Genomic DNA, 27,564 nt, shown 5'->3' with positions numbered 1-27,564 from the left:
TATTCGAGACTTCACACCATTTATTAGCAATGCTGAAGCTCGCATTTGTTCACAGGAACGCATCGTCTCCCAGCAGGCTTCAGCTGCTGTCACAAGGGAGCAGACTAGTAGCTTAGTTTGGATGTCCAAAGTCATTCATCACAGCAGACAGCTGCAGGATCAGGTCCACCATATATTGGCTCAGCCTGTGAATCAATTGGCATGATTTAAATACAGCCTAATTCAGAGGCTTATTGACCAGCATCAACAACCTAGTTAATGGACATTTATCAAGAAGTGTGAGTCCTGCAATGAGACCCACAAAAGACAGACCCACGCACAGAGTATCCAGAGTTTAATTTCTTCTTGAAAGCACAGACGAGCACACAATGCAATCAAAGCTGCCGATTCTTAACAAAGTAAATGCAAAGCTATAATACAGCTCGCTTTAATCTGCCAACTGACATATTATTGCATCACAATAGAAGAACTTATGAATGCTCTTTTGGGGTTTGTTGTCACATGTCAAGCAGCCAGCTTCAACTCAAAGAACCACCAGGGTTCATCTTTATACAGAAGAGAAGGCAACAGACATCATCCACAACAGATGAATCGAATCTGTTAAAGCACAACTCTTCAATGGCTGGAGCACACATAACAACACAAGACAGAGACTGCAAAGTGTTGGATAGAAACTTTGACATTGAACATTGAGGTAAGCTGTTGAGCTTCACAAGAAGCTGAACATTTTAGCATCTTTCTAGCCATGAAAAACACTCAACTTTCTGTAAAGATAACATTTTGACTTATAGAAAGCTCATGAAGTGCCCATAGAGCAAGTTGTTTCTGTGGAGAGAAAGAATGACTTTTTTGATATATAAATAAAAAAAGATAAAAGGCCCACAATCCTAGTGTTGCCCCCAAGTTGAACAAACAGCCGCAGGGCATTTCTGGCAACAACACAACAGAATGACTCCGACAGATACAATGACAGCATGGCGCAACAAACAGAGATACTCGTGAATTAAAACATCAGCGATGGACTTTTTCACTCACTATCAGTGTCAACAATATCCAGTACAACAGTGCAGTCAACAGAATAAACAACCAATCATTCCAGTTTTCATCTCCACCGTTTATATGAAAAGCCTCATTTATAAAAGTAGACCAAACAGTTCAGCACGACAAACCGGTGAACAATGGGCAACACAAGACGACAAATGATCCCCAACAATGAAACTGCCTGAAGGAAAAAAGGGTGTGGTCCCACGCAGGCTGAGAGAGAAGCAACGCTCGACATCTGATATATTTACGGGATATCAGCTCATATTAATATAATACAAACCTGACTCATGATGAAGGCATAATGTACAGCAACTTGAAAGAAAAAAAAAAAAAAAAAAACCATGCTCCATTTCAAATTGCACAAATAAAAAGAAGCATAGATTGGAGTTCCTAAAAATGGAAGCTAGATTAAATCGTTTATGACAGGACGGGCTATGAATTCATAGCTCATTACTTCCTAAACACGGGCTTACATGTTCATCTCGTTTCACATTTATTGAGCTTCTGAGCTTCTTTTATGTTAAAAGCTAGCACAGCCGCTGTTCATGTCAATACTGACACGTTAAAATTCTTATCATCGTTGAATGAGCTCCGAACTTGTTTACATTCGAGACACTAAAGCCTCCATGGCTCACTTCACCTTCTCTCATGTCTGCCTCTCTGGAGACTGAAACAGTCGTTTCATTGAGGAGACATTAAAGCCTGACGCGATATATGTTTTTGGGCCGGTTTGCCTTATCCGACAAGGTTGTGCTTAGCTTGTTCTACACTGACAGTGTCGCATCTACACAAAGTCTCAGTATATCAGCCAGCGGTCTTAAACAGAAAAGAGACTTCTGTTTCATACAGTAATTGTGTTAACATGTCCAAAAGCATGTTTCTATAGATCTTATATGACTATACACATTGTGAATTTGTCTCAGAGCGATGATAATATGCAAGCGACCTATACTTTAACACATCCAGTGCAGACACAGATGATAGGCTGCATGTAATGAGGTTAATCCATGATGTTGGTTACATTTGCTGCTCCACTGGTGAACAATAACTGATGAGAATTGAACCAACAGATATCCACACTTTCTTTTGCCTCCCCAACACCTGTGATGTGATCTTTTTTTTTATATTGCCATGGATAGACTCCATTGTTGGATGAAGTAAAGCAGGCTCCTTCCAGCGGTCTTAAAGGTTGGTGTCATCCATTCTAAGATAAATCTTCAAGTGCTATACTCATACTCTAGCCAATCCAAACACTGAGAAGACCAGAGCCCTCAAATGGATGCAGATTTTGGGGAATATGCCATATAGTTGGTGTCCGGGCATGTGCTCTACATGCATGTGCCAGAGAGTGGTCAAGTATGCACTCATACACCCTCTGGATACTGATGGGAATGTAAAGGCGACCACAAATGAGCAGGGTTCCTCATAAGTTAACGTATGTACACAGCATGAGCCAGTATTCCCAGCCACATGTTTTCATCCTCTGCCCTTTTCTCAGTTTGTGTCCCAGATGAGCCTCCTGCTCCTGCTCCTGCTCCTGCTCCTGCTCCTGCTCCTGCTCCTGCTCCTGCTCCTGCTCCTGCTGCTCCTCCTCCTCCTCCTCCTAGAGGATTTGCTCAGTGCTGGAGGCAGAGATGTCCAGAAGCCTCCAGGCTGCGTTGGGGTTCAGCTCCTCCTGGTCACGACACAAGGCCCAAACATGCATCATCTTCATCACCTTCTCCTAGTGAAGGAAGAGAAGAGAAATGGGTCAGTTCCACAGACCCGGCACGAAGCGGGTGGAGGGCTCTTCAAGACTCGAGTTCAAACTTCACGTCAACAGCGGTGACTAAACGTCTTTATTTTTGATTGACACTATGATCCAACCTAATAAAGCAGCTGCAATAACTTTAATATTTCTGAGACCATTAACTTGATCAGAAATGTAATCCTATTAATGACATTAGCTAAGATCCTGCTGCTGCATCAAACTTTTTATTGACCTCTGATCTGATATCAGCCATTTGGCCTATATACTTCCTCAGAGCAGCTCTGATCAAATCTATTAGATTCGCTACTCAGAGGCGGTAATGATGAGCTGACTGACCGGATCTCCCTCCACAATATCTCCTTTGGGGCTGCGGATCACCATGACGACCTGAGCCTGGAAGGTGATGATCAGTACAGGGCCCTGATCCATCATCTTACCCATCGCCAGCTAAAACACAGGAAGAGATATTTAAAGGATTGATTTTTATGTGGGAAAAAATAAATATTACCAAAGCACATGCAGTAATATGATTTCTTGAACGTCTTAAACTTTTTTTAACGACATTTAATAAAAAATACAAAAAACTTTAAGAGCTAATCCCCGTCTTTAAAAAATACATTTTTGGAAGTTGTTCTAAGAAAACAACTTCATGCCTCACTGGTTGGATGCAAGGCCACATCTGTCCTTCATTTCACATGCTCAGTTTTCTGAATATGAACTTAGCTCCACTTGTAGCAAACAGCTTATAACGTGCCGTTAATGTTCGATAAAGCTTGTTCAGGTGCCGGCCTTCCATGTTGATGGGACTGCCCCGAGATTTTTTTAAGCATTAAAATTCAGGCTGTTTGGAACATGTGTCTTTGAGAGTTGTGAATAAATTAAATCTAATTTGAATAATAAAAAGGAATGTTTGTCGAGAGAAAAAGCGAGAAAATGGATAAATATCGTATTAGATGTCGTTTTGTAAAGTGGCAGCGTTAGGTGTGAGACGGTGGGTCTGAAAAAAAGAACTTACATCTATGTTATCAATGTCAAGGACTTTGGACTGAAAGAGGAGCCCCAGAGCCCTGGCCTGCTGGATGGGGTGGGCCAGCTGGCTGTATGTCTGAGAACAGGCGCAGAACACATCTAGCATGAAACATTACACTTTACACAAACTACATGAAAAGCTAAACTGGACATATCAACACATGAGCTTTTAGTGTGAGTTCAAATTTTTGAGAAGATGATTTTGTACATGGACAGGTATGGAAAGTGCCAAAAATGAGGGCCAAATGCTCCTGCATCTTTGCCCATGTAAACCTTAGCTTCTTCATTCCTTATATGTACAAGTTATATTTAGAGTCGTGCACTGATCCGCCATCCATATGCGATTTGCATACAGACTGGAGTTGATCTGGACTTAAAAACTGATTAAATATAAATGTTGATGTGGTGGGGGAGGGGTAACTTACAGCTTCATAACACCAGTCCTTTAATACATCCAGCTCTCCTTGGATCATAGCCTGGAAAGAGGACAGAGGGGTCAACATTTCACAAGACTTGCTTCTCATGCGTCTCAGGTGTCTCATGAGGGACCTTATGGCAGTATAATACACTTAATAAAGCAAATGTGTTGCTATAGCAACCTTTAATTAAGTCCTGTAATGTCAGTAGCAAGGTAAATGTAAAAATATCACGTTTTCCTGTTGTCTAAATCACAAGAGATTTTCATTCCATCACACTTTTTTGCACATTTAGATGTCTGCCAACCATTTTGAAATCGACCCATCATTGGTTTAGTTGGTTAAAAGTGGAACAAGAACACAAAACACTGTTTTGAGGGCATCAGTGATTAGTGTCATATCTGTAGAGGCAGGGTTTGTCAAAGTCATATTTATTTACGGAATCTGATCCATGCTTAATGAAGCGAGACCTTCATCAATAATTCTGGTCTTAACCTCCACTGTAAAAGATTCCTGCATTACTGCACAAGGAGAAGAGTTGTGAATGAATCAGCCTGAGTAAAAGTGATACTGAGGAGGAGGCAGAGGTCCCCGATTACCTCCAGGATGTTAGGGATGATATCTTTTTCACACTGTTTGAGAAAAGAATCTTTGTCAAAGTTGGGGTCGGCCTTCACGATCTGCGTCAGCACCTCGGACATTTCTGTCTTCGAAAAAAGACCACCTGCAAACACACATCAACAGCATCAGCTGCGGTGCCAAGAAGACGTCACTCACAGCCTGGAACTGGGCCTGTTATGACTGAATAAAAACGACCACAACGTCAAGCAGATATTCTAATGTTTATCCCTCAGTGGTTACACATAAACTTCCTTTTAAAATACACATTTATTACGTTTGAAATCGCAATCAGAGGTTCTTAAATAATATGATTTTGACAAAAAAAAAAATTACCTAGAAAGTCAGTGACTCTGTCAGTAACCACTCTGGATGCTCTGACGAGGGCATTGTCGCTTTCATCGTATTTCATCTTCATCTCAAAGAACCCTGAAGGTAGTAAGGAGGGAAATGTTTTTCAGAGATAATGGTAGGCGAAGCCAGCATCTGCGCAGCAGATACATAAATCACTGTCGAGATAAGCATTTAATGCCTGCACCACTTTAGTGTTCTTATCCATTCTGCTGCCCCCTGCTGCCTTTAAATGGGATTACACGAGTGAATATTAAACCGCATAAGGTATGCAATATAGTTCACTTACTGTTAAAAACTACGTTATTGTCCTTGAAGTCCTTCCACTGCTGGTACCACTTTGAATCCTTATGGAGAACAACACCCATAGCCTCTCTACATTATAAAGAAATCACATTATCAGTCAGGGCGCACAACAGCTGAAGCCATTGACTTACAGGCAAAGCACAGCTGAAAGAAAAAAAAGCTGCTTTTTACTACAGGATGCTGCACCTTTGTTATGATAGAAGTGACCTGACGGAAAGCTGTTACTCACTCATTCGCCTCAAATACTCTGGTGCTGTCATCAGCTCCCTTAGATGAGAAATCGCTCCTCATCCTCAGCTGAGCAGGAGCCCTGTAAGGGCCGGCGTCACCGACATCTATCTCCTTCTTCATGGTTTCCACACCCTACAGAGAGGACGCTCGTTATCAAATCATGAATGTAAAGTCAGATTGCAGTCTAAAGAGTGTAAATGCAAATTCACCACCACAAATGTTTAGCAGGGTGTTTGGCAGCCGATGAGGCTGTGAGTCGACCCACAACCCTGCTGTGGCTGCTGTTAGTGGTAAGACAAAATCAAAAGAGACGCCCATATAACTTGTGGTAATTTCTCAAGTAATGATGGTACGAGTGGACAGGTAGAACACTTAACCCAAAATGAGAAATAAAAAGCAGAAAATTGCTTTGGTAAATAGCTGAGCGGCAGCTGAATAGCCTTTAAGTTGACAGCAATTACACAAAGAGGCCGATAAAAGTCGCTCCCTTCAGAGATGCTGGAATTTTGACAATAGAATCTTTGGAAATTAATGGATGCCGTGTTCCTATCTGACCTGAGAGATGGCTTTGAATGCACTGGTTCTGCCCAGTTTTTCTCCCCCTTTGGAGACCGATTCAGCAGAGTGCATGGCTGACTTTGCTGCCTCTCCCACACCCTCCTTGATCTTCTTCCCTATGTCCGTACGACTCACTTCCTCAAGACCCTTTAGAACAAAAGCAACACAAATACAGAACATAATTATGGCTTACAGTGCATGACAACGCCTCAATGCAAGATGCTCGTTCGTGCAACCCAATTAAAATCAGATCACACACACTTTTCATACGCTTCGTCCCTCTAGTTTTGTTTTCAATAAAGGTTTCTTTTTGTTTTTTTACAGCATTTACTTTCTGCACTGCTCCTTTCCAATAACTCACCTCTTTGACAGTCTCCGACAGAGAGCCAAAGGTCTTCCGAAATACCTCCGACGTCTTCGTCGTCTCAGCTTCAATAGATTTCTAATGAAATATAAAACATCTGAAGTGTTCAATTCCAAGTTTTTGTCAGTCCCACCCTCAAAAAAAAAAAACAACAACCCAAAAACATTGTTTAGACATTTGTGAAATAATTTTATAATGGGGCTAGAAGGCAAAAAGCTTCCTTACAAATTTCCTGCGGGCTTGCTGAAGGGCATCAGACTCCTCAAGCCTCTTGGCCTCTTCCCTGAATTTCTTGATGTTTTCCTTCATCTCCTGGTTCTTACTGAACTCCTGGCGGATGTTATCAACCAACCCTCCCAGGAAACCTTTACGCCCTGAATTATGTCGGATCTAAACAGACAAAAAGAAAGACAGACTTTAGTTGGACGGGTAAAATATATTCCAACTGGTGAGATCACTCTGTATCTGTAGGCAATACCGACTGAAAGGACGCGTCAGCATCCCTGTATTATCACAATATGCATGTTAAAAAGTAAAACCAACTTCCGCCACTCACGTTACATTTCATTTTGAAGGGAAAAAGGGAAATGTTAGTGTCTACCTGCACAGCAGCAGCCGGACTCCAGTGTAACCTGTGAGCGTCTCCTCTCCACGCTCCAGAGACCAGAGACCGAGAGCAGAGCGCCAAGGCATTTCGGCCAATCAGCTGCGGCGGAACAACAGCGTGAGTCAGGTATAATCATGTCACAACCTCACATACACATACATGCAACTGTTGATCCCCAATGGGGGATATATGACAAGAAAAGCAAACAATAAATGTGTCAATGGATTGCTGGTGGTCCATAAAACACCAGAGGATATTCGGTGGTCTTTGGTATAGATCCAATAGGTTGAGTTGAACACCATTCTTTCATTAGATATCCCTTCCGCTGAGTATTATTATGATGGAGGCACAGATCACTGTTGTCTACAAACCCATTCCAAAAATATCGGATTTTAGATCAGCTGCCTCAGTCACTTTTGTTGCCATGAACCAGAGAGTGAGTCCTTCTGACCAATAATTTGGTTATTTAACACTGACCCACAGGTTTCCAGAGATTGTTTCCTACATAGCCTAACAGCAGAGCCCAAGTCTAACCTGACTCATGTCTGTACCTCAGTCAGTATTTAATATGTTGTGGAAACATTATTAGACTGGAATTCTACGTGCGCCATTGTTACACAAATCTCTGTGATCCATCTGTTTCTCCCACACCTGACCCTGCTAATATTTTCTCATTGTTAATTTAGCCTATTACATCACTGCAGCGCCAGCCATGTGTTGAGTTGATGTGTCACGATTCTGAGCAACACTATACTTTTAAACAAAGTGTAACCCTGTTTAAGCAGAGACTAACTGGCCTACAAACCAGGTTTCTATATCAGACAGTAACAATGACAACCTCTGCTGTGTTTCTGATGCAACAAGGCCTCCTTTAACATATATTTCACCCGATATCTAACTAAAACAGACCTACAAAATCGCGTCCGTGTAACCGGACACAAAAAGACTGACCACAAATCCGCGGAGGGCTACTTATTTCGCAAAATTAAGTGCCTAGGTCCAGGGAGCTGTAACGAAGGACATGAATAATTGTCTAACCTCGTAGCACCGACACACGGAGGCTGCCATCTTGATCTTGAAATGCGCGGAGAAGCACGTGCATCCTCCACTGGAGCAGCTGACGTTCTGCCTAACCAATAGGAGCTCGGACAACTTATGGGGGGCGGAGCCAACTGTCAGCACGGTATTAAAAGGAAAACTCACCCCAAAAACATTATGGACATTTTGTTTTTTCCTAACTAACACAATGTGTTTCAGTGACCGGAAGTAATTCCCTTTATCCCAAAGGCAAACTGTGAAATACCTCTGAGTTTATTGGGTTTGTAGTTTAAATCCGCAGCTGTGGTTTGCACACGGATACGTGCCTTTTCACAAAATGCCCCCACGTTCTAACTCCACAGGCCAGTCCTCTTTGTCTATGTAAAAATAAATGTTCATGTATCATCAGTTATTTGTTTTTTGTTGTTAGTGTGACGAAGTAAAATGAGCTACATTTGACCACATTTAAAAAGTGGTCAAGATAGAATCCAGTATGGAATTAAATTAGCATAAAGAGCATCATGACAATTCTGTAAATATGTATGTCATATATATAAAAAAGCCAGAGGAGGATCCAGATGAATGGCAGGTATCTGCTGGCATGCCGGCTGAAGAGCGCCCCCCGAGGAAGGAATGTGAGCTGCAGGGACTCCTCCCCTCCTTCTGCAGGGTTGGGAGCTCTCCCCTTCTGCGGCCAGCTCGCCTTGACAGCCGACACTGGCGCAGAGTCTGGGCTCAAACCTTTACCATATTTTTCTTGCAAAGGGCGAAAATTCATACCCGCGCGTCCCACTCATCCTCTTCCGGAGAGACAAGCGTCTGAGCGGCCTCGTCTAGAATGGGGAACCGAGACGACGAATACGATTTCTTGTTCAAAGGTAAAGAAAAAAAAAGAAAGAAAACGGAAAAAGGGATGACTGCATCCCGCTTTACACAAACTCACCCGGACAAAGCAATGCTTTGCAGATGCTGGTTAATCTTTTTAATGCGTCGTTGTCGCTGGGCAGCTGTGTTCATTTTCAGAGGAAACGGAGTTTTATCTCAGTGGCTGCCCGGATGATAATCGGTTGTTGTTATTATAATACTGTAACATCACAGCGCCTTCAGCTTTTTTTTTTTTTTTTTTTTTTTTACAAGGGAGGCATGCGACATCCAATCTGTGCACAACCTTCATTAAACTTTCATCAACTCATAGGGCAGGACAGATAGTTTCAGGTGAACTGTTTCCACCGTTCCTGGTGAAAACAGTGATGTTTTCTCCTGACTTCTGTCAAGGTGGATTAAAGGCCTGTTAGCTTCTGCCTCAGCTGATCAATAAGATGCTTCCCCATATGATTGTGACTCCTGTGTACACTGCAAATGCAGCACCTTCATCTGTTTTAGTGGGGCTTTTTCTTTTTTCTGACAGTCAGTAGGCCTGAGAGGTTATGACTGGAACAGTACCAGACCCAGGTCCACGTTTGGTTCCAGAATGCCTCCTTTGATCTGGATATCGGCTCCTGTGGCACATTAACATCCCGGGCCTGTAGAAGCCAAAAGGCCATTTAGATGTAACAAAGTATCCTCTGTGGGATGAATAGGGCATCTGCCGGAGGCGAGGGATCTCTTGCTTCTCCTCCCCTCCCTCCCTCTGTGCTTCTCTCTGCCCGAGCCATCGTCTGTGTACCCGTCCGAAACAGGAAGGGCAAGGCGGCCTGAAACTGTCGATTCAGGTTTTGATGAAGCGAGTTATCAGCTTCCTGCAGCCCGGATCTGCCGATGCCGAAAGGGCAGGACAAAGTTCGGCTCGGTTTCCTTTTGCCGTTGGAGAAGGAAAACAAAAAAGTCTCCACCTCAGCTTGATCAGTCACTTTCTCCCCCCCCGTGACTCATTTACCACGGCTTAACACCAGTGCGTGAGCGACGTGACCTGTTAATGATCCATTTATTTTGACACTTCACACTAAGGAAGTACCAGAACTTTCACTCTGACTCTGCCTCGAAAAGAGTCCATACAGAACGTCTCCTGAAATTTTAGGATAAACTGGGTCTGATAATGGCTTCTTGACAGCTTGCAGAAACATTTCAGCAGTGTTTTTTCCCTTTTTTTTGTTGTTCATGCTGATGCAATAGTCTGTGTGTCAACTGTCTATTGAAGTTATGCAGTGTGTTATAAAGCATGACCTCTTCCCATTCAGTTGTTGCAGAAGTTACTTTATAAGGCAAATAAAACCCCATAAATCCTGCTGACACCAACATTTCAAGGCACTGCTTTGTGTAAAAGGGGAGCTTCCCCTACCTCACCTGTCACACTCACCTGTCCCTCACCCTTTTTCCCTTCTCCTCACAGTTGTGTTAATCGGAGACTCTGGCGTGGGGAAGAGCAACCTGCTCTCTCGATTCACACGAAACGAGTTCAACCTCGAGAGCAAAAGCACCATTGGGGTGGAGTTCGCCACTCGCAGCATTCAGGTGGACGGCAAGACGATAAAGGCTCAGATCTGGGACACGGCGGGACAGGAGCGCTACAGAGCCATCACCTCGGCGTGAGTCTGCTAAATCTGAGTCAGATAAATCTCCATACCAGCGGACACCCCACAGTGGTGGTGCTGGTGGTGGGGACTGACACTTCATCCATAAGATTACATTATTTAAAAAAAGGTGGACATGTTTGGTGATCTCTACAACAGTTAAAGAGGCACTTTGGTTCAGTTTGGAGCTTCCGATCCACCTGAGCAAGAAACTTATCCTCTTAATGTCCTAAACACAGGAGTTCAGCTGATTGAACTGCAAATGTATGACGTTAGTCTGTATTTCAGTGTATGAATTTAAACAAATCCGAATTGCTAGGCCGGTTCTTTCATTGGAAGCCCAAGAACAAACCGGAGAAATCTTAAATTAATCAAACAAAAGTATTTATTAGAGCTCTCGCAGCCCGAGCCCCGATATCCAGAAATAGTTCATCTTTATCTTCTTCACATTTGTGTAGAACCGAGTATAATTGGCCAGTTATTAGTGACATGAACAGGCCAACCACTGTCCACGTCATGTCCTTGGGATGTGATAAACAACGTGTGTGTGTGTGTGTGTGTGTGTGTTTGTGTGTGTGTGTGTGTGTGTGAGTGTTGTTCTAGGCGTGTATCTGACGAGATGTAGAAGCTTCATCTGACCCAGTTATTTAGTCCAGTTATGCTATCTTAAAGTCTTGGACCATTCAAGGACATACATTGCGTAGTATGAGCAGAGTGGACAAGTACGAGATAGGAACATAGGTTATTTAGAGAAATACAGAACATGAATACATAATGTCTAAGAACAAAGCCAATTATAACAGAAGTGATTCTAACTTCTCCATAAGAGAAAATTAGTGGCCGATGAGCTTTTGTCATGATCCTCAGAAGCAGGAGGAATTCAGAGTTTGTTTCCGGGCACCATCTTTTGATGAAAACGACTCAAAGAGAAGACGTGCACATCCAAAAATCCACTGGACTGGGCGCTGGATCAAAAAACAATGGACGTTGGAAAAGGGCAGATGGTTTCCGAGCTCCCGTATGGGATTTAATTTGCTGTCAATGTAACGGCCGTATAATCTGTCCTCAGTGGGCCTGCAGACACTTCCACAGGTAAAATATGTCCTTTTGTCCCGTTACAGATACTACAGAGGAGCGGTGGGGGCGCTGTTAGTGTATGACATTGCCAAACACCTGACCTATGAGAATGTGGAGCGCTGGCTGAAAGAGCTGAGAGACCACGCCGACAACAACATCGTCATCATGCTGGTTGGCAACAAAAGTGACCTGCGCCACCTCAGGGCCGTGCCCACAGATGAAGCCCGGGCCTTTGCAGGTGCTTTTGTCTTTTTGTGTCCATAGTTTAGTAGATTATTGATGTAAAGTATGAACGAAGAGCATCACTGAACACCTAAGTGTATGAGTTTGCAAACTCCTACTTAAACATGGCTAAACTCAGCACGCGAAAACACGCAGACATGGTGCATCAGGTTTGGTTGGCGTTAGAGCGAAAAGGATTCTCACATATTTGTAGTCGATGACGTGCGAATAATGTTGAGAGGTTTCTAAGATGTGTTTGACTCTAAAACAGACACTGTCCTCTCCTCTCTCTGCAGACAGGGGTTATGTCTCTGTTTGTTCACAATAAAGAGGAATGTTTTTGTGTTTTCCCACAGAGAAGAACAATCTGTCATTCATAGAAACCTCAGCCTTGGACTCAACAAACGTTGAAGAAGCCTTCAAGAATATCCTCACAGGTATGCTTGTGAACAGAGGCTACACCCTTCACTCGAATGATAAGAAAACAAAGGGGCGTAACATGTTCAGGAGAGGATTCCTGAAAGCAGATTGAGCTAAAAAGACAGAGTTTTCTGTTCCAAACAGAGTCAGTTGCCACGGTAATTGACACTGTGGACCTAACCTGGTTGGGTGACAAGTTTTCCTCAACAAACTCTCGGTTTCCGACTCCTGCAGAGCATGAAGCAGCTCCTCATTCACTGATCATCAAAGCTCCCATCAGAATGCATTCATTTGCAGACGTTTGCTACTTAACAAATACCGAAAGCAGAGTTGGACAGAATGAATGTGAAGACAGTAATAAATATCTATGCCATGGCCCCTTTTTATCATCGATTAACTTCAAGTAACAATGGAAGCACCTGAATTTTGAGGAGACATTTTTTAGCCTCTGAAGAAAGAAAGAAATCGAAAAGTTAAACCTTCCACTTTCATTCTAAATGGCTACATTTCAGTGACCATTAAACCGTCATGCTGTGATAGCTCACGCTGCTGCTGCATTCCTGTCATAGTAGGCATATTTTGTTGAAGATAATGTGAACACGTCTGGGTGAAGATGCTGGTGGCAGAGCTTAAAAGAACAGCAAAACACAGTAAGAATGTGAGTTTTGGTCACAAGCTGTATTTAATCTTATTGTGTTTTGACTTTTATGTGAAAATGTGCTAAAAAGTCTTAGTTTTCAGTTGCTGTCCCTCGCATTTGTTCCGCCTGGTCACAGCTGTGTAAGTGTTTCAGCTACTGAATATAACACACAGTATGAAACCGACCAAATTTAGTGAATAAAATATGATGGGGGGGTTAATTCATGAACTCATTCCTTCACTCATCTTGAAAGAAAAACGTTGTCGCAGACGCTGGCTTACGTTAACATTTCTATTGCTCCACTGGATTCAAATTGACCTGATACCTGTTGCCTGGGTGTGTCATAGTATCCACTGACGGTCGCTCTCTTTCATTACAGCATATGCAGAGTTCACTGATCAGATCAGCTGTTCTGGAGCTAAAAACTGAGCGTTCCATCACAGAATTCATCAGCTCAGAGTTTGTTAAACTCTGCTTTCTGAAACAGTCGTCGGTGTGACATGAAAATAAAAGAGTTTGTTTTTCAAACTGAATGCTGATGTCAGCAGAGAAGACTTGTTTGCAACTGCAAAAAAAAAGATATATATATATATAAATTTATATCTTTTTTTCCTCCCTTTTGATAAATGAAGTCATAAATGTTGCCTGCGCAGCTTCCTCTCATTGTGGCAGTTTCCCTCTGCAGCTGCATTGTTTCATTGTTAGGAACCACACATGGTTGGAACTGTGAGTCTGTCAAGTATTAATTGACCGAGCAAGAGCTTTTTTTCCTTTTCTTTTTTTTTTTTTTAAGTAAACGGCTGTCTTTTCTAATCCCTCTCTTCTAAAACAGAAATATACCGCATCGTATCGCAGAAACAGATTGCCGAGCGGTCTGCCCATGACGAGTCCCCCGGAAACAACGTGGTGGACATCAGCGTTCCGCCGACCACGGACGGCCAGAGGGGGAGCAAACTGCAGTGCTGTCAGAACCTGTAACCCACGGCAACAGTCCCTTCTCACCTGGGTCAGTTATTAATTGAAATCCACAGTGTTGATGTGCTTCCATCTGCCCCGGGTGCAACGTTGTCTGAATGTGCACTTTTTGTTTGGAATCAGTTCCTTAAGCCAAGAGAGAGGAGTTGGATTTCAAATTGTTATCTGATCCAGGTACAGTCAGCTACATTTTGGGGGAAAAAACAGGACTGATGGTACATCGTAAGCAGCTACCACAGTTAGTTAACCGTCATAGTGTAGCAGAATCGCCTTGCCTGTGACCTTGTTTGCATACACACATCTCTGGTGGACGGTTATTGCCACTTGAAGCCTGGGTTTTAGGTTCTGCCCGTTTCATTCGTATCAGCAGTCCTGTTTTTGGGCTTCTCTCCCTCTCCTTCAGTCATCATCTCAAAAGTGGTCTCGACGCTGCTGACGCTTCCATTTTGTGTAAAATATATTCTTTTTTTTTGTTTGTTTTGATTTTGAAAGCTTGTCTGCTCACATACATTATATCAATGCCATGAAATTAAATTTTACAATATTACTTCTCTGCGTCTCTTCTTTCTAAACAGACACAAAACAACTTAGCATCAAAACGTGCGACTGTGTTATTTTGCTGATGCAGCGAAACGTAACTAGTGTCCATGTCGTCCGGAGGTTTCCAACAATAAGGGGGAAAGTCCTTTTGAAAGGATGAGACAAGAGAAAAACAATGGGTTCAGAAAGAAGAAAGTATTTCCCTTGGACAAACCTGTATTAATTTTGTGAAAAAAATGACATTTTTGCTCTCTTTCACCTTTCAGGCCTCAAGCAGTTTACAGTAAACAAACCCATCTGAGAAATTTGAATTAAAAAAAAAACACTTTTCAGTGCTTCTCCATAGGGGACAGTAAGCAAAAACCTTTGAGATTCACAGTTCTGCTAGAAAACATCGTTGCGGAGTAAATATGAGGTAGACTTTACCCCTGACATGTTGTGGACCCCACAGAGGTTGCTTATTTGAACAAAGGTGCACAAATCATTTTTTCATTGTTGGCCAAATTCATAGTTTACTGGCCTCCCAGATGAACGAGTTCCTCACCCTATATCTAAGGGTAAGAGTAGAGTTGTTGCTGCTCTTAACTAGCAGAAAGTGGATGGGTGCACGTGTTTCCCAGCAGAAAAATAATTAAGACAAGAGAAATTCTCAAGTCTCAACTCCAATCGGTATGATCACTACATACATTTCAAATCGCTTGATAGCTAATACAAACAAGCAAACCACAGTTCACACAAAGCCCAGGAGTCCCTCATGTTTTATTGCACAATAACCCAACTTTCCAGGGGATGAAGCAGGAAGACTACAATAACACAAAATACTTTGTTTAGCACACATCGATGGACATCTCAAAACACATTTCTCTTTTGCACTTTTACCAAACACCAGCCTGCTCTGATGCTTGGGTTTTTAATATGGGTAAAAGTCTGTAAATCTCATCTTCCAAACACTGTTCTTCCGCCATCTAAAACTGCATCTCCTGTGGTGCAAGACATTACTACTGGTCATCGCTAGGCAGCTCAGTTAATGAATGGTGCATTTACAGGTGGAGCAGCGCTGTTCGTCAATGCACTTTGATGAGAATAGGAGAGACATCCAATTAGAATGTAAACACTTTTTCACACCTTAAATACTTTTTCCTTTTCCATCACTGCGCTGCAGTTCCCCAGCTGGAGTGTTATCCAATATGCTACAATCGTCATGCCCCCCCCGACAAGTGTGATTAATACACAATGCCTCTGTTGCTGCCTTAATAGGAAGATAATTAGATTTTTTACTACTCCGACAGCAATGTAAAAGCCTTACCTGGAAAATTAAAGAGTTCAGATTATAGACAAAGACACTGGTAAGGGTGACTGTCACCCACTACTCGTCAAACAAAGAAAACAATGAAAGTAGTATTCACAGCTAGACCTTGTCAATCATGTTTTTTATGATTACCATCCTCCGCAGGGTTATTAGTTCCCATTGTTCAAAACCAGTTAAATACATTGTGAAGGGGCATGGGGGAATTATAGGTAGTGAATATGTTTCATATTATACTGTAGTAGCATGCTGAATCAGTTATATCCTGCTACATTAGCTTGTGTCTTAGTATTTCATAAGTTTGTATCACTGACATAAAAAGTCAGGCTGGTTAGTCCATAACTCATATTTCCGCTTCCCAGCGCTGGCTGTAGGGGACAACTCAGTTTTCATCTACAGTGACTCTGGAATGAGTTCTTCCCAAAACCACTTTTGTGGTCGGCCAATACCGTGGTATTTTTCATCAAGTGCTTCAATAAACATGAGGAGAACGCAGCTCTCCCCCCTCAGAATGGTCCATATGAAGTGCAAAAGTTCATTATTATGATTAATTTTGTTTTTAGAGAGTGCTTGGGTGCGCTTCCATTTTTTTATTTAAATATTCCTCTTGCCACCGCTCTCGCACTCATACGATGGTCTCGTCAGTCATTTTCTTGGTCGACTTGGTCGGCACTGAACGCTGGGTGGTGTGGGCCCCTTTCATGTCGGGCATGAGCAGGCGCACTTTCTGATTGGTCCGCCTCCACTCCGAGTACAACTGACAGTGATACCGAAATGACACCTGAGATGGGATGAAATGACAGCGGGAGGAGGACGTGACAACAAGTGACAAGGGAGAAAAAGGCAGACGTCAATAAAACTGACACGAGGATATTTGAGACAGAGTAGCATGGCAAGAGTGGAAATCCTTCTAACTTTCCTATTTGAACGATGCGTTTGCTACCGATTCAAAAGATGCAAAAGGATAGCGTATCAAATGAGCCCCTTCTTTGTTTGACTTTTTGCCAAAGTCACAAAAAAACAACATTACAACAGTTTCTAGAAGGGAATAACATAAATATGTGAGATTAGTTGTCTTTATTCTACACATTTTCTGCATCTAAATGTCTTAATAAGGTATTATAACCGACTTATATCAAGTTGTAGGCAAAAGCCAAAGAGGAGGAAACCATTCCCTCTATGCCAGTTTTTCAGGCCTTTTTCTCTCAGTTACAGGGGAATGACTTGGCAACGCGTTAGTTACCAGTGTCCAGAGGATGTAGATAGTGAAGAGGGCGATGGTGAGGGCAATGAGGCCAACGGCCTCAAGTCTGCTCTTCAGCTGCAGGTGGTCCTGGGCTCCCCTCAGACACAGCCACCCGGAGATAGCTGCCAGGGGTGTAATGAGAAGGAAACAGGCCATGTCGCACAGCAACGTGCGCTTCTCACTGCGTGGCCCGGGGTCCTTCAGCCACTGAGCAGAAAAAGAAAGAGGTCACCGGTGCTACTCAAAGTTAGCTGTTTTTTTTAATCTATATTTTCTAAGTCACTGTGAAATTGCCTAAATGTTGTGATTTTCTGCAGGTAAAGACTGCACCGACTACTTCATGCTACTACTAAATAAACCTGAGGACTGAGAGCTTTTCATGTCGGCAGCTCATTTATTAACATAAGCAAGTCGTCTCATATATTGAAGCAGTTAATTGGGGCCACAATGATTTTTCAATGACTTCAACAGTCCTTACATCAGTGCCAAAGAATAAATGATATCTCCCGTTTTAGACTAATCCGTATTGCTCCTTTCCACCTGAGCTTCTCTCAGAGAAACAAAACAAGCAACAAAAAACAAAACTCAACATCGCAGTGAAGCGTCTCTAACCTGTGTGAGTGGTTGTGGCCGCCGTTCAATAGTGAACTCTGTGTGACAAAGTTCGCAGTAGCTGGTGTTGGAGGATGAGAGCCACTTCTCCAAGCAGCTCTTGTGTACTTTGCCCAGCGTACCGGTGCAGTCGCAGGGTGAGAGCAGTGTCTCCCCGCCAGCCCCCTCATGACAAATCCGACACATCCCCACATCGCTGCGCACAACAACAGGACACAATTGATGGTTACGCAAATCTTATCAATTTTCAGTAAATCTACCAGGGCCCCATGTGAGTTCTACAACAACATACCTCTGCAAGCTCACGGCTTTGACAACAGTGGAGAGTGGGCGGCCATCTTTAGCCGTAACCTTGGCAACGTACTGGGCCTGCGTGGTAGAGTCAGACTCCTCTGAATCCTTGGAGGCATCAGTTTCAGCGTTGCCAGAATAATCGCAAAGAGAGCCAGGTAGCTGGCAGCACCCCGGTGAAGACATGGCTCATCTGAGGTTGACACTGATGGATATGATGGCAGAGGCGACTTCAGAAGAAGATCTGATGCACAAACAGAAGCCTCTCTCCTATTCTCTCTCTTTTCTCTCCACCAACAGACAAACGTCCAGGTGGATGCTGAAGAGAAGATGAAAAAAGGACACAAAGTATGGGTCACTTGGACAACCTATGTACAACACAATGTCAATGGTGCGAGACTCCGATAAAATGCTTCATATGACTCAGTGATGTCACGCCGACACCAGACATGGAACAAGTAACTGGTGAGCCAATTAACGAGGCCATTTACTGGCATGTTTTTAAAAACTGCCAAATTATCAGTTCAGATAGCCGGTAACAAACAACGGCGTCTTGTCACTCAGGTTGCTTTACATGCGTTTAACATGTCTCTGCTTTTGTATTAATGGGAATTATCTTTATGTGATTAGTTGATCAATGTTTTGTTTAAAATAAATGCACTAAACACAGAATGCAGGAGGCATCCTCTCATGTAAAATGCCACGATGTAAAACACAAAACCATCCATTATCTATACCGCTGAATCCGTCGATCGGGTCGCGGGCGGGCTGGAGCCTATCCCAGCAGTCAATGGGCGAGAGGCGGGGTACACCCTGGACAGGCCGCCAGTCCATCGCAGGGCCACATAGAGACAAACGAGACAAACAACCATGCATGCTCACACTCACTCCTAAGGACAATTTAGAGATGCCAATCAACCTAACATGCATGATTTTTTGGACAGTGGGAGGAAGCCGGAGTACCCGGAGAGAACCCACGCATACACGGGGAGAACATGCAAACTCCACACAGAAAGGCCCCAGCTGGGTGTTGAACCTGGAACCTTCTTGCTGTGAGGCGACGGTGCTAACCACCACACCACCGTGCAGCCCTATCGATCCAAATAAAGAAAATTCAGAGATTTGCAAGGGAAAATGCTGAGAACTGTGTTTTACTGAACAGCAGAGTTGGATTTGCTAAATAGTTTTTCTTTCGATTCTCTGTTTTAGGGCAGCAAAAGTGAGCAAGTAGAATCTACCAGTAACACTGGAACCAAATAGACTTACTGCAATGTATTAGCCTAACTAGCTGTTCTGTGGACCTCACAGATATGCATCTTCCCTGGATGACAGAATTTGCAGACCTTTACACTTGGAGTGCTACTTATACTAGAAAGGACTTATTGCATCAAGAAAATCTGGATAATTTCTGTGAAGATAGAAGCTGAAATGTAGCAACTCTGCAGATCAGGCAATTAGATCAGCCTGATGATCTTGCGTCTAGCTGTTAGAGGATTGTATGCGAATTTACAAACTGAAGTTACCACACGCCATGGATTAATTTGCCAGCAGCACCAGCGTGAAAGTTCAAGGGCTGCTTACCTACTCAGAGAACCGAGGTTAAAGGAGTAACTGGTAAGAGGATACTCTGAAATTGATTTCATGCTGAGCCACGGTGATAGAACTGAGGATTACCATCAACATCTGCCTTATTTTTCCACTTGGTATGGTTAACAATCTTTTAAGGGTGCAGCTGCTATCAATAGTTAATCCATACACTGTTGCAACAGCTGGACTGGGCCTTCCTCTGCCACACTGGCTTGCTCAAGTTGTTGTGATGTGGCTCAGCTGAATCCTTGGCAGGACATACCTGCAGTGAAAACGTAAGGTATACTCCAACAGTAACTTTGTCTGACGGTGGAAGGCGACTGAAATACTCAATATATTCAACACTGCTCACTTTCTCATGATTTAGAGACTTCATTTTGTTGACTTGGTAATTGTTTTAATCATTAATGTTTGGCTGAGTGGTTAATGACACAATCATCTGAGATGAGACTAACTCAGAATGTAGACTTATATCTGCTTTACTTGAACCTCTAATCTCAGTTCAGCAATTTTGTGTCTCATTTGTTATTTTTATTGCATTTTTTTTGTGTATTTATGAAATACAAAACGGAATAACGGTGACACATAAATAAGCAGCACTGCCATCTGTGCAACCCACATTCCTCCTACTGAAATACACTATCAGTTAACCACTAAATAATAAGAGAAGTTGACAATACAAGCGATATCAATACAAGCGAGTAATCATACCTCTCTGTATCAAAGCAGATGGTAAACATAGCTGCAAATTGGCAACTTTAAAAAAGAAGTACCGATGCGAGGCACTCAATCCTTAAAACTGCTCACCCAATAGGCAATCCACTGGTCTGTTATTGGTGTGTAACACAGTAGAAATAGGTTGAAAAATAAATTCAGATGTCATGATTTCCAAAGCTGCCCAACACACACTGCAGTATTACAAGTAGATATTTAAAAATAAATGCACAACACACCTCCAGCTTTTACAACATGGCCTTCAAAAACAGCAAAAACGAGTGTTTTTACAAAGTAAAAAATGCGGATGGATTATGTGATTTCAATTGCCAACTGATGTTGGCGAGCACATTAGGAATGTTACACTGGGCTATTCAAAATATTTGTTTTTCAGGTAGACCTTGACGACATCTGGGGTGGGTTAGGGCTGTGTTGTCAGAAACAAGCTGTATGCCCCCTACCTGCCTCTGCAACATAAATCGTCACAATTGTACTACCAGCAGCGCAATCTGACAGCTTTCTCTAAAAGCTTGGCATAACTATAACGGTCCGAGAGCGAATTAATGCATCTGGAGCTAAATCAACCAAGCCTGCTAATGTTACTGCAGTTAAAAGCAACGTACTTGTAAAAGCCTGGTGGATTAACCCAGTGTCACCGTAAAAACAAAAGGACGCGCGGTCCGACTGGTGTACATGTACATTTAGTAACCTTATTACAAGATTAGCAGTTAAAAATAACACAGCTTACGTTAACTATGCTGCCATGTACATGACTGGTACAGTAACATTAATGAGAAACGGCAACCAAAGCCAAAATATAATTTAAGATTAGAACACACTGTAAACCATTTTGGTAGCCGTCAGCCATGAGACTAATGTATGACCATAACATAGAAAATATTGTAATCGAGCAGAAAAACAGACATTATCGTAAATTTACTCACCCGCAGGCCTGCTTTTTTTCGCTTGGCCTTGGCCTTGGCCCTGCTTTGGTCAGCCACAAGCTAGCTGAGCTAACTGGACAGCCCTAGCTATAAATTATGACATTGATATTTAAGCAAAAGATAGCGATACAAGTAAATACTAAAGACGACCATAAGTGCTGTATCCTCTCCATGATTTGTAGCATATGTCTATCGAGTGATTTGGTTTGAAAAGGTGAGAAGAAACGGCTATTTCTGCCAGTATTGCTAGACACAGCTAACGGCGCTAACTGGCTAGCAACGGGCAAGCCTTCCTCGGCATCCCTCAGCTGTGGACTGGTCATGTGACACAGTGCTGCCTTCATAGTCATCTGCAATATTGGACTGTTTATCTTAATAACCCCAGGAAATCAGATATCAAAATCTCGCAGATAAGAATTTTGAAGAAGCTTTATATTAAGGGAGTAAACATGAACATCCTGTATAAAGTGATTATAACTTTGGTCTAAATACACTATTTAACTTGGTTTGATAGTTTTAATGAGTTTAAATCGTAGTACATCAATCTACACTGAAACTCAAAACGGACGATTTTCTTTGTAAATGTATGATTATTCCATTTATTTTTATGTCAATGAGCAGTGATATACATATCGAATAAAACTGTACAGCGGCAGTATACGAAAAGCCTTTGCAGTTGGTACTCAAAAATACAGCTTGTCATATCAAAGTAAAACCACTAGGTGGAAGCAATTAGTCAAATAATTCTTGGTGGCACGGTGGCCACTAAAGGCAGCTCCAGAGGTGAGGGAAGAGAGATGATTTTTAGTGGTTCTTTTATGCATTGTTTAAACAAGAGTTCAGAAACAACAATAATGGTTAATATGGTTTAAATACTTTGATTGTGCATAGGGGTTTGTGGTTGTTGAAGGTTCAGCTGTGTACATAATTGCTTTCCTGTACATATACCGTGTGTGCTTTTGACTCACTGTGGACATTTTTATTATACAAACATACATACAGCTCATATACATACGCACAGAGTTCATAATTCCATAGATTCCCAAACAAACCAATATTATTTCCGTATATTCTGTCAGTAGTGCTCGATCTGAATATCTGCTAGAATACATTAGAAGTTTTGGCTTATGTGTGTTGCTGATTTAATGGATACACAGATATTAAAGCTGTCTAAAGCAAACATTTGGAACCTGCCCTTTTGACATAAATCTTGAACTACTGCAACTTAGGCTAATATGATGTATAGTGTTACTACATATAATATGCCAAACTAATTCTACATTATACCAAAAAAAGTCCATGATACTTTGACAACTTTCAAAGTGAATCCCATTGTCAATACCAAAATGGGACTCTGGTAAAACCTAAAATAGAAATGTCCTCATTTAATTTTTAACCATTAATTAAACAGTATCTATTTTTGTCTCATTGACCTGCCTTACACTGCCCCTTAACTCTTTCTTTTCAGTCCTTTTGAACCCAAACACTGATAAAGAATGGGTCCAGTCCAGGTAAATATGATTTCTGCACGTTATTTTGAACAGGGATCGTCACACACTCATACACACACACACACACACGCACACACACACACACACACACACACACACACACACACACACACACACACACACAAACGCACTCACACCCCTCAGAGCATGTCTTTTATTAGTCAACTCACCAATCTTATTGGGTCAAAGTCCAACACAAATCATGAGATGCTGCATCTCCACATGCATGGGATGTCATAAGACATGTGTTAGTGGACTTTAACTGAGACCACCACACAAATGCACCCGCAGATCATTAACATGGCATAGCTTTGGATTTTCAAGCTGCAGTTAACTCCATTCCCAACTTGCCGGGAAAGAACACATACAAAACAGTATTTTATGAGATATGCAATAAATAAAATCAATAAAAATGGTCTGCACACCTTTACTTTTATATATTTTCTCTGACTCAGTTCCCAGCTTGCTGGAAAAAACTGTTAACCCTATTGCTAAAAACATGATCAAAATATGGTATAACATAAATAAATTCACAAAGGAGCCAACTACACTGTCACAATTCACTCCAATTTGGGGAAACCAAGATTTTACCCCCGGAAGAGCAGATTCTATATTTAGACAATGGACCACTAATGGATTAGGCAAAATTCAAGATTTATACCAAGCGGGTTTAACTTACATGATGTCTTTTGAAGTACTTAGTCAGAAATTTAATATACATAGAAAATATTTCTTTATATAGCTTCAGCTACATTAAGTAAAAAAAAAAATAAAGATTTGACTAGGCCACCAAAATCCCATCTAGAAGAAATGGTCTGCAAAGATAGCTCAGGCAATTGTGCAATTTCAGAATTTTATGATTTCATACTTTTAAACTCCCCAGAAGACTCAACACTCAAACTAGAAGCCTGGAAAAAAGACCTAGGGGTAAATCTGTCACGAGAGCAATGGCAGTCAGTCTGTTCAAAGGCTCACAAACAAACGATTAACTCACCCTTAAGGTACAAATGGTTAATGCGAATCTATATTACACCTGTCACTTTAAATAGGTATAATCCTAATATTCCAGGCACATGCACAAAATGTTCAGAAGAAAAAAAGGAACTTTATTTCACTGTATCTGGGAATGCAGGAAAATTAAAACATTTTGAAAAACAATTAAGCAAACTATAGAACATCTTGTCTCGAAGGACATTCCTCTGGATCCAGGGTTTTTTATACTAGGTGTCTCCTGCAAGCTAAAAGACTGATTGCACTCCTCTGGAAGAAAACAACAGCGCAAAGTATCAAACAATGGATCATACAAATGCTGGAAACCTTACCCCTGGAATGCATAACATATCTCCTAAAAGGGAAAAGTGAGTTTTTCGAAAACATATGGAGACCCCTCTGGACATTTGTGGATGCGGCGGACTTGTCTCAAGAGGAAGAGGTTATCTAAGGACAGGAATGACCGGGCCAGGATGCCAAGAGCCAACAGAGTCTCGACATTGAACTACTATCACCTGTACATTTAAGATGTATATCTGCAGATGTGTATCCAAAGAGGGCACCTGTTGTTGTTGATTGCCTTGGTTATATGAGGCGTGTGTGAAAATGTGAAAAATTCAATAAAAATAGTGAGAAAAAAAAAAAAGTCTGCTGTGGTTATCAGATTATTGATCCCTTACTGCTGTCACAAAGGAAACATATCTGAAACTTTGAGATGATGGAGCAGATTCGAAATGTGATTTTTTTTTTGGTCATTTTTCCCATTATTTACATTAATTCAGAGTCTGTCATGACTTCCAAATGCAGCTGCAGGCCTTTCTCCCTATAAACATGCTTGATTTCTAATATATTGCACAAATAAGATAAGATCACAATTCAAAGTGGGTAATGAATATGCTATGTACGGTGTAGATATGTAACGTGAGCGATGCAGAGTGAAATAAAGAGAGAGTGACAGTCTGAGACAGACGGATTACATCATTTATTCACAGCGTTTCGCTTTCAATAACAGTAATTCAGGTGCTGCACTTCCATCTCGTGATCCCTTAAGCGGTTTGCATGAGTCCTCGTGAGTACCAGTGGAAACTAGTAATTCAGTTTCTGTCATTTTCTGATGTTCCCTTGTCCTTGTTTAAGGGGCACTTGACTGTTCTCTTTTTCTCAGGGTAAAACATATAAATGAATAAGTAAATGTTTTATGTTTTCTGTCCTTTTGTATCTGTTGACCACGCAATACAACGCTCCGATGCAATGAAATATGAGTAAATTGGACCATTTTCAGTTATTCTGATCATTCCATTGGCTTACAAGATCTATCCAGGGCCATCCCAGGGCTATACTAATTTATGTAATCTCTTATTTCTTTTATAATCAAGTTACAATCATAACTGCACTGAATTTGAATGGAATTTTTCTAAATTAGATTTCATGGAATTTCTCAGCACAACCCTGTGTTTATCTAGCCATCATAGTGCTTTTGATGTTTTTGGACCTTGACCATATTGATTTAAAGGCCCAAATAGTGTCAGTGGGGGGAAATTTAAAAAAGAGCTAAACAAACAAACAAAAATAGGCAAAGCATGAGCCCAGTAGAAGGATGGGTCAAAGATATATACATATACTGTTTATATATATAAAAAAAGTGATGTGTTTCTGAAAATTCTTTCAGTCAAGTCACTAGTTTTCATTCTACTTTGTAGTTATCTAAAACAACAACAACACTGCTGATGTAAAACACAGCTAATTTTCAGCATATTTTATTCGGTGGAACAGCCACGTAAGAGTAAATAATGTCTAAATAAACAAAAAAAATGACGGATATATTTAAATAAGCCAATACAACACTAAACAGTGCGGCTAAACGTGAAAAAAAACCAATGATCTTTTCAGGCAAAATTAGACGTAGTAGCCTACACCTTAAACAGGTGTGGTGTTTTCAAAAGTATTTTCTGAATCTGAATTCGTGGGCATCCAATTAATTTCACCTTTGAAAGTGGTCACTGATAAAAGGCACACCAATTTCTATTATGTGCCCGAATCTGTTCTACAGTAATCATCCAAGACCTCCGTGTCACGGGACCTCGCTAATAAAGGACGTTACAGTTTGGGTTTTGATGGTGTAAATGTGAACGGTAAAACCATGCACATGACTTCAACTTTTCAAACAGCCATGTGATGAATTAAGTGCGCTCCTTGGAAAATGCATTCGAAACAAGCAAACATTTGATCCTTTTCTGAACTAAGCCCGTGAAAATGACGCACTGTACTTGAAGGGAACTACAAGGAAATTCTATTTCTTTTAAACGCATTCATTAAGAAAGACTTAGTAGATGTCATATTCGTCTGTGGAAAAAAGGCAGTACAACTTTGGCCTTAGAAGACAGCATCGCCATCCTTAGAGGAAATACAACTTCTAGTGGGGATTTAACATGATGGCCCAACACTTTCTGACATTGGGTTGCTGAAGGTTTTTACCGCTCAACCATCCAAAATTCATCATCCTCAAGCTTTCTTTCATAAGATGCAGAATTCATAACTGAATGAATGACTGCAACTTACCTATTCGTTGACACAGAGAAGCAACGCCGAACCATAATATTTCCACCACCATGCTTCACAGCTGACATGACTTTCACATTAAGAAAAGACGCCTTTGGTCTGCTACCAGCATGTTAGCATGAGTTAGCATGAGTCAAAATCAAAACTGGTTTGACGAATGCAAAATATTTGAAAATGCACAGTCTATTTAGCTTGCTTTGGTTTAACGTGCTTCTTGGACAGCAAAGGCTTCTTCTTATACATCCCCCATGTAGGTCGAATATGTGCAATCTCTTTGTGATTGCAGACACATGTACTTTGCACTTTTTGCCTCAAACTGTTTGTTCTTGGACAGAATCGGCTTGGATGGCCAGCCCTGGTTGAATTGCTTCATTTGAAATCAACACCACTTGTACAAGATTTTTCTATAATGGGAAATCTCAAATAGTTTCTAAATATTTTTAAAGGCCTTGTCAGGTGCGAAAGGACCCGCAGCCATTTTTCGGAGGACTTTGAAGAGCCCTTGGGATTTTGACAAATTGTTGTCACACACATCGATAGCAAAAGAAGAACTTTAGCCCCTTTTTCTTATCATTGGCAAAATGCCAATTTCCTTAGTAATTTTCCTTGGCTATCATCCTCAATAATAAGCATTTGCCTTTCTAAACGGATTAAAAAATAGCCAAGTATTTCCATGGGATATACGGTGCTTACTTTTTCACATGATTGTACTTTGTAGACAATTACAAAACTGTGTGGATTCCATCAGCTCCATAATTAAATCACTACCTGATTAATCTGAATGTGGTCAGCTGACAAGGTCATGAAAAAAAAAGTATTCACAAAGAGTGTATGAATAGAGAAAGATAATCCATCTCTGCCATGCTAAATGATATTAAAATGCACTAAAATGAACCACAAAACAGGCTTTTCACAGTGCAGCTTCACTGATAGCTGCTCTGTAAAGAGTGAAGAAGTAGTAAGCAGATGCATGAATAAATGTGATGTAGGTGATACTTTTGCAAGTGCCTACCACCTTGAGTACTAAACATGGGATCAACCCTTTTAATAGACAATGCTTAGTTTGATCAGTTCTCGTTTTCCTGAAACGGATCTAAAGACCTTGGTG

The 27,564-nt window shown here is 41.5% G+C and overlaps 3 protein-coding genes across 3 annotated transcripts; 1 reads left to right on the top strand and 2 right to left on the bottom strand.

Moving 5' to 3' along the window:
- Positions 1-317: 317 nt before the first annotated feature.
- Positions 318-8,385, bottom strand: LOC142399182 (mitochondrial import inner membrane translocase subunit TIM44-like). The gene is made up of 13 exons (XM_075483688.1): positions 8,313-8,385; positions 7,269-7,373; positions 6,893-7,057; positions 6,665-6,745; positions 6,301-6,450; positions 5,744-5,877; positions 5,498-5,583; positions 5,194-5,286; positions 4,839-4,963; positions 4,249-4,299; positions 3,810-3,899; positions 3,131-3,241; positions 318-2,767 (listed from the first exon to the last, which is right to left on the bottom strand). The coding sequence occupies exons 1-13, from the start codon at positions 8,340-8,342 to the stop codon at positions 2,648-2,650; spliced, it is 1,341 nt and encodes a 446-aa protein (XP_075339803.1). The 5' UTR covers positions 8,343-8,385; the 3' UTR covers positions 318-2,647.
- Positions 8,386-8,968: 583 nt separating this feature from the next.
- On the top strand, positions 8,969-14,703 carry LOC142399184 (ras-related protein Rab-11B-like). The gene is made up of 5 exons (XM_075483691.1): positions 8,969-9,190; positions 10,642-10,837; positions 11,944-12,137; positions 12,478-12,558; positions 14,014-14,703. The coding sequence occupies exons 1-5, from the start codon at positions 9,151-9,153 to the stop codon at positions 14,157-14,159; spliced, it is 657 nt and encodes a 218-aa protein (XP_075339806.1). The 5' UTR covers positions 8,969-9,150; the 3' UTR covers positions 14,160-14,703.
- Positions 14,704-15,437: 734 nt separating this feature from the next.
- Positions 15,438-21,712, bottom strand: LOC142399183 (E3 ubiquitin-protein ligase MARCHF2-like). Its single transcript, XM_075483690.1, has 5 exons — positions 21,397-21,712; positions 18,153-18,470; positions 17,861-18,056; positions 17,246-17,455; positions 15,438-16,783 (listed from the first exon to the last, which is right to left on the bottom strand). The coding sequence occupies exons 2-5, from the start codon at positions 18,335-18,337 to the stop codon at positions 16,628-16,630; spliced, it is 747 nt and encodes a 248-aa protein (XP_075339805.1). The 5' UTR covers positions 18,338-18,470; positions 21,397-21,712; the 3' UTR covers positions 15,438-16,627.
- Between the last annotated feature and the right edge of the window lie 5,852 nt (positions 21,713-27,564).

This window comes from Odontesthes bonariensis, chromosome 14, assembly GCF_027942865.1.
Source record: "Odontesthes bonariensis isolate fOdoBon6 chromosome 14, fOdoBon6.hap1, whole genome shotgun sequence".
In the NCBI taxonomy this organism is placed as follows: domain Eukaryota; kingdom Metazoa; phylum Chordata; class Actinopteri; order Atheriniformes; family Atherinopsidae; genus Odontesthes; species Odontesthes bonariensis.
This window is presented reverse-complemented; position numbering and strand designations above follow the sequence as displayed.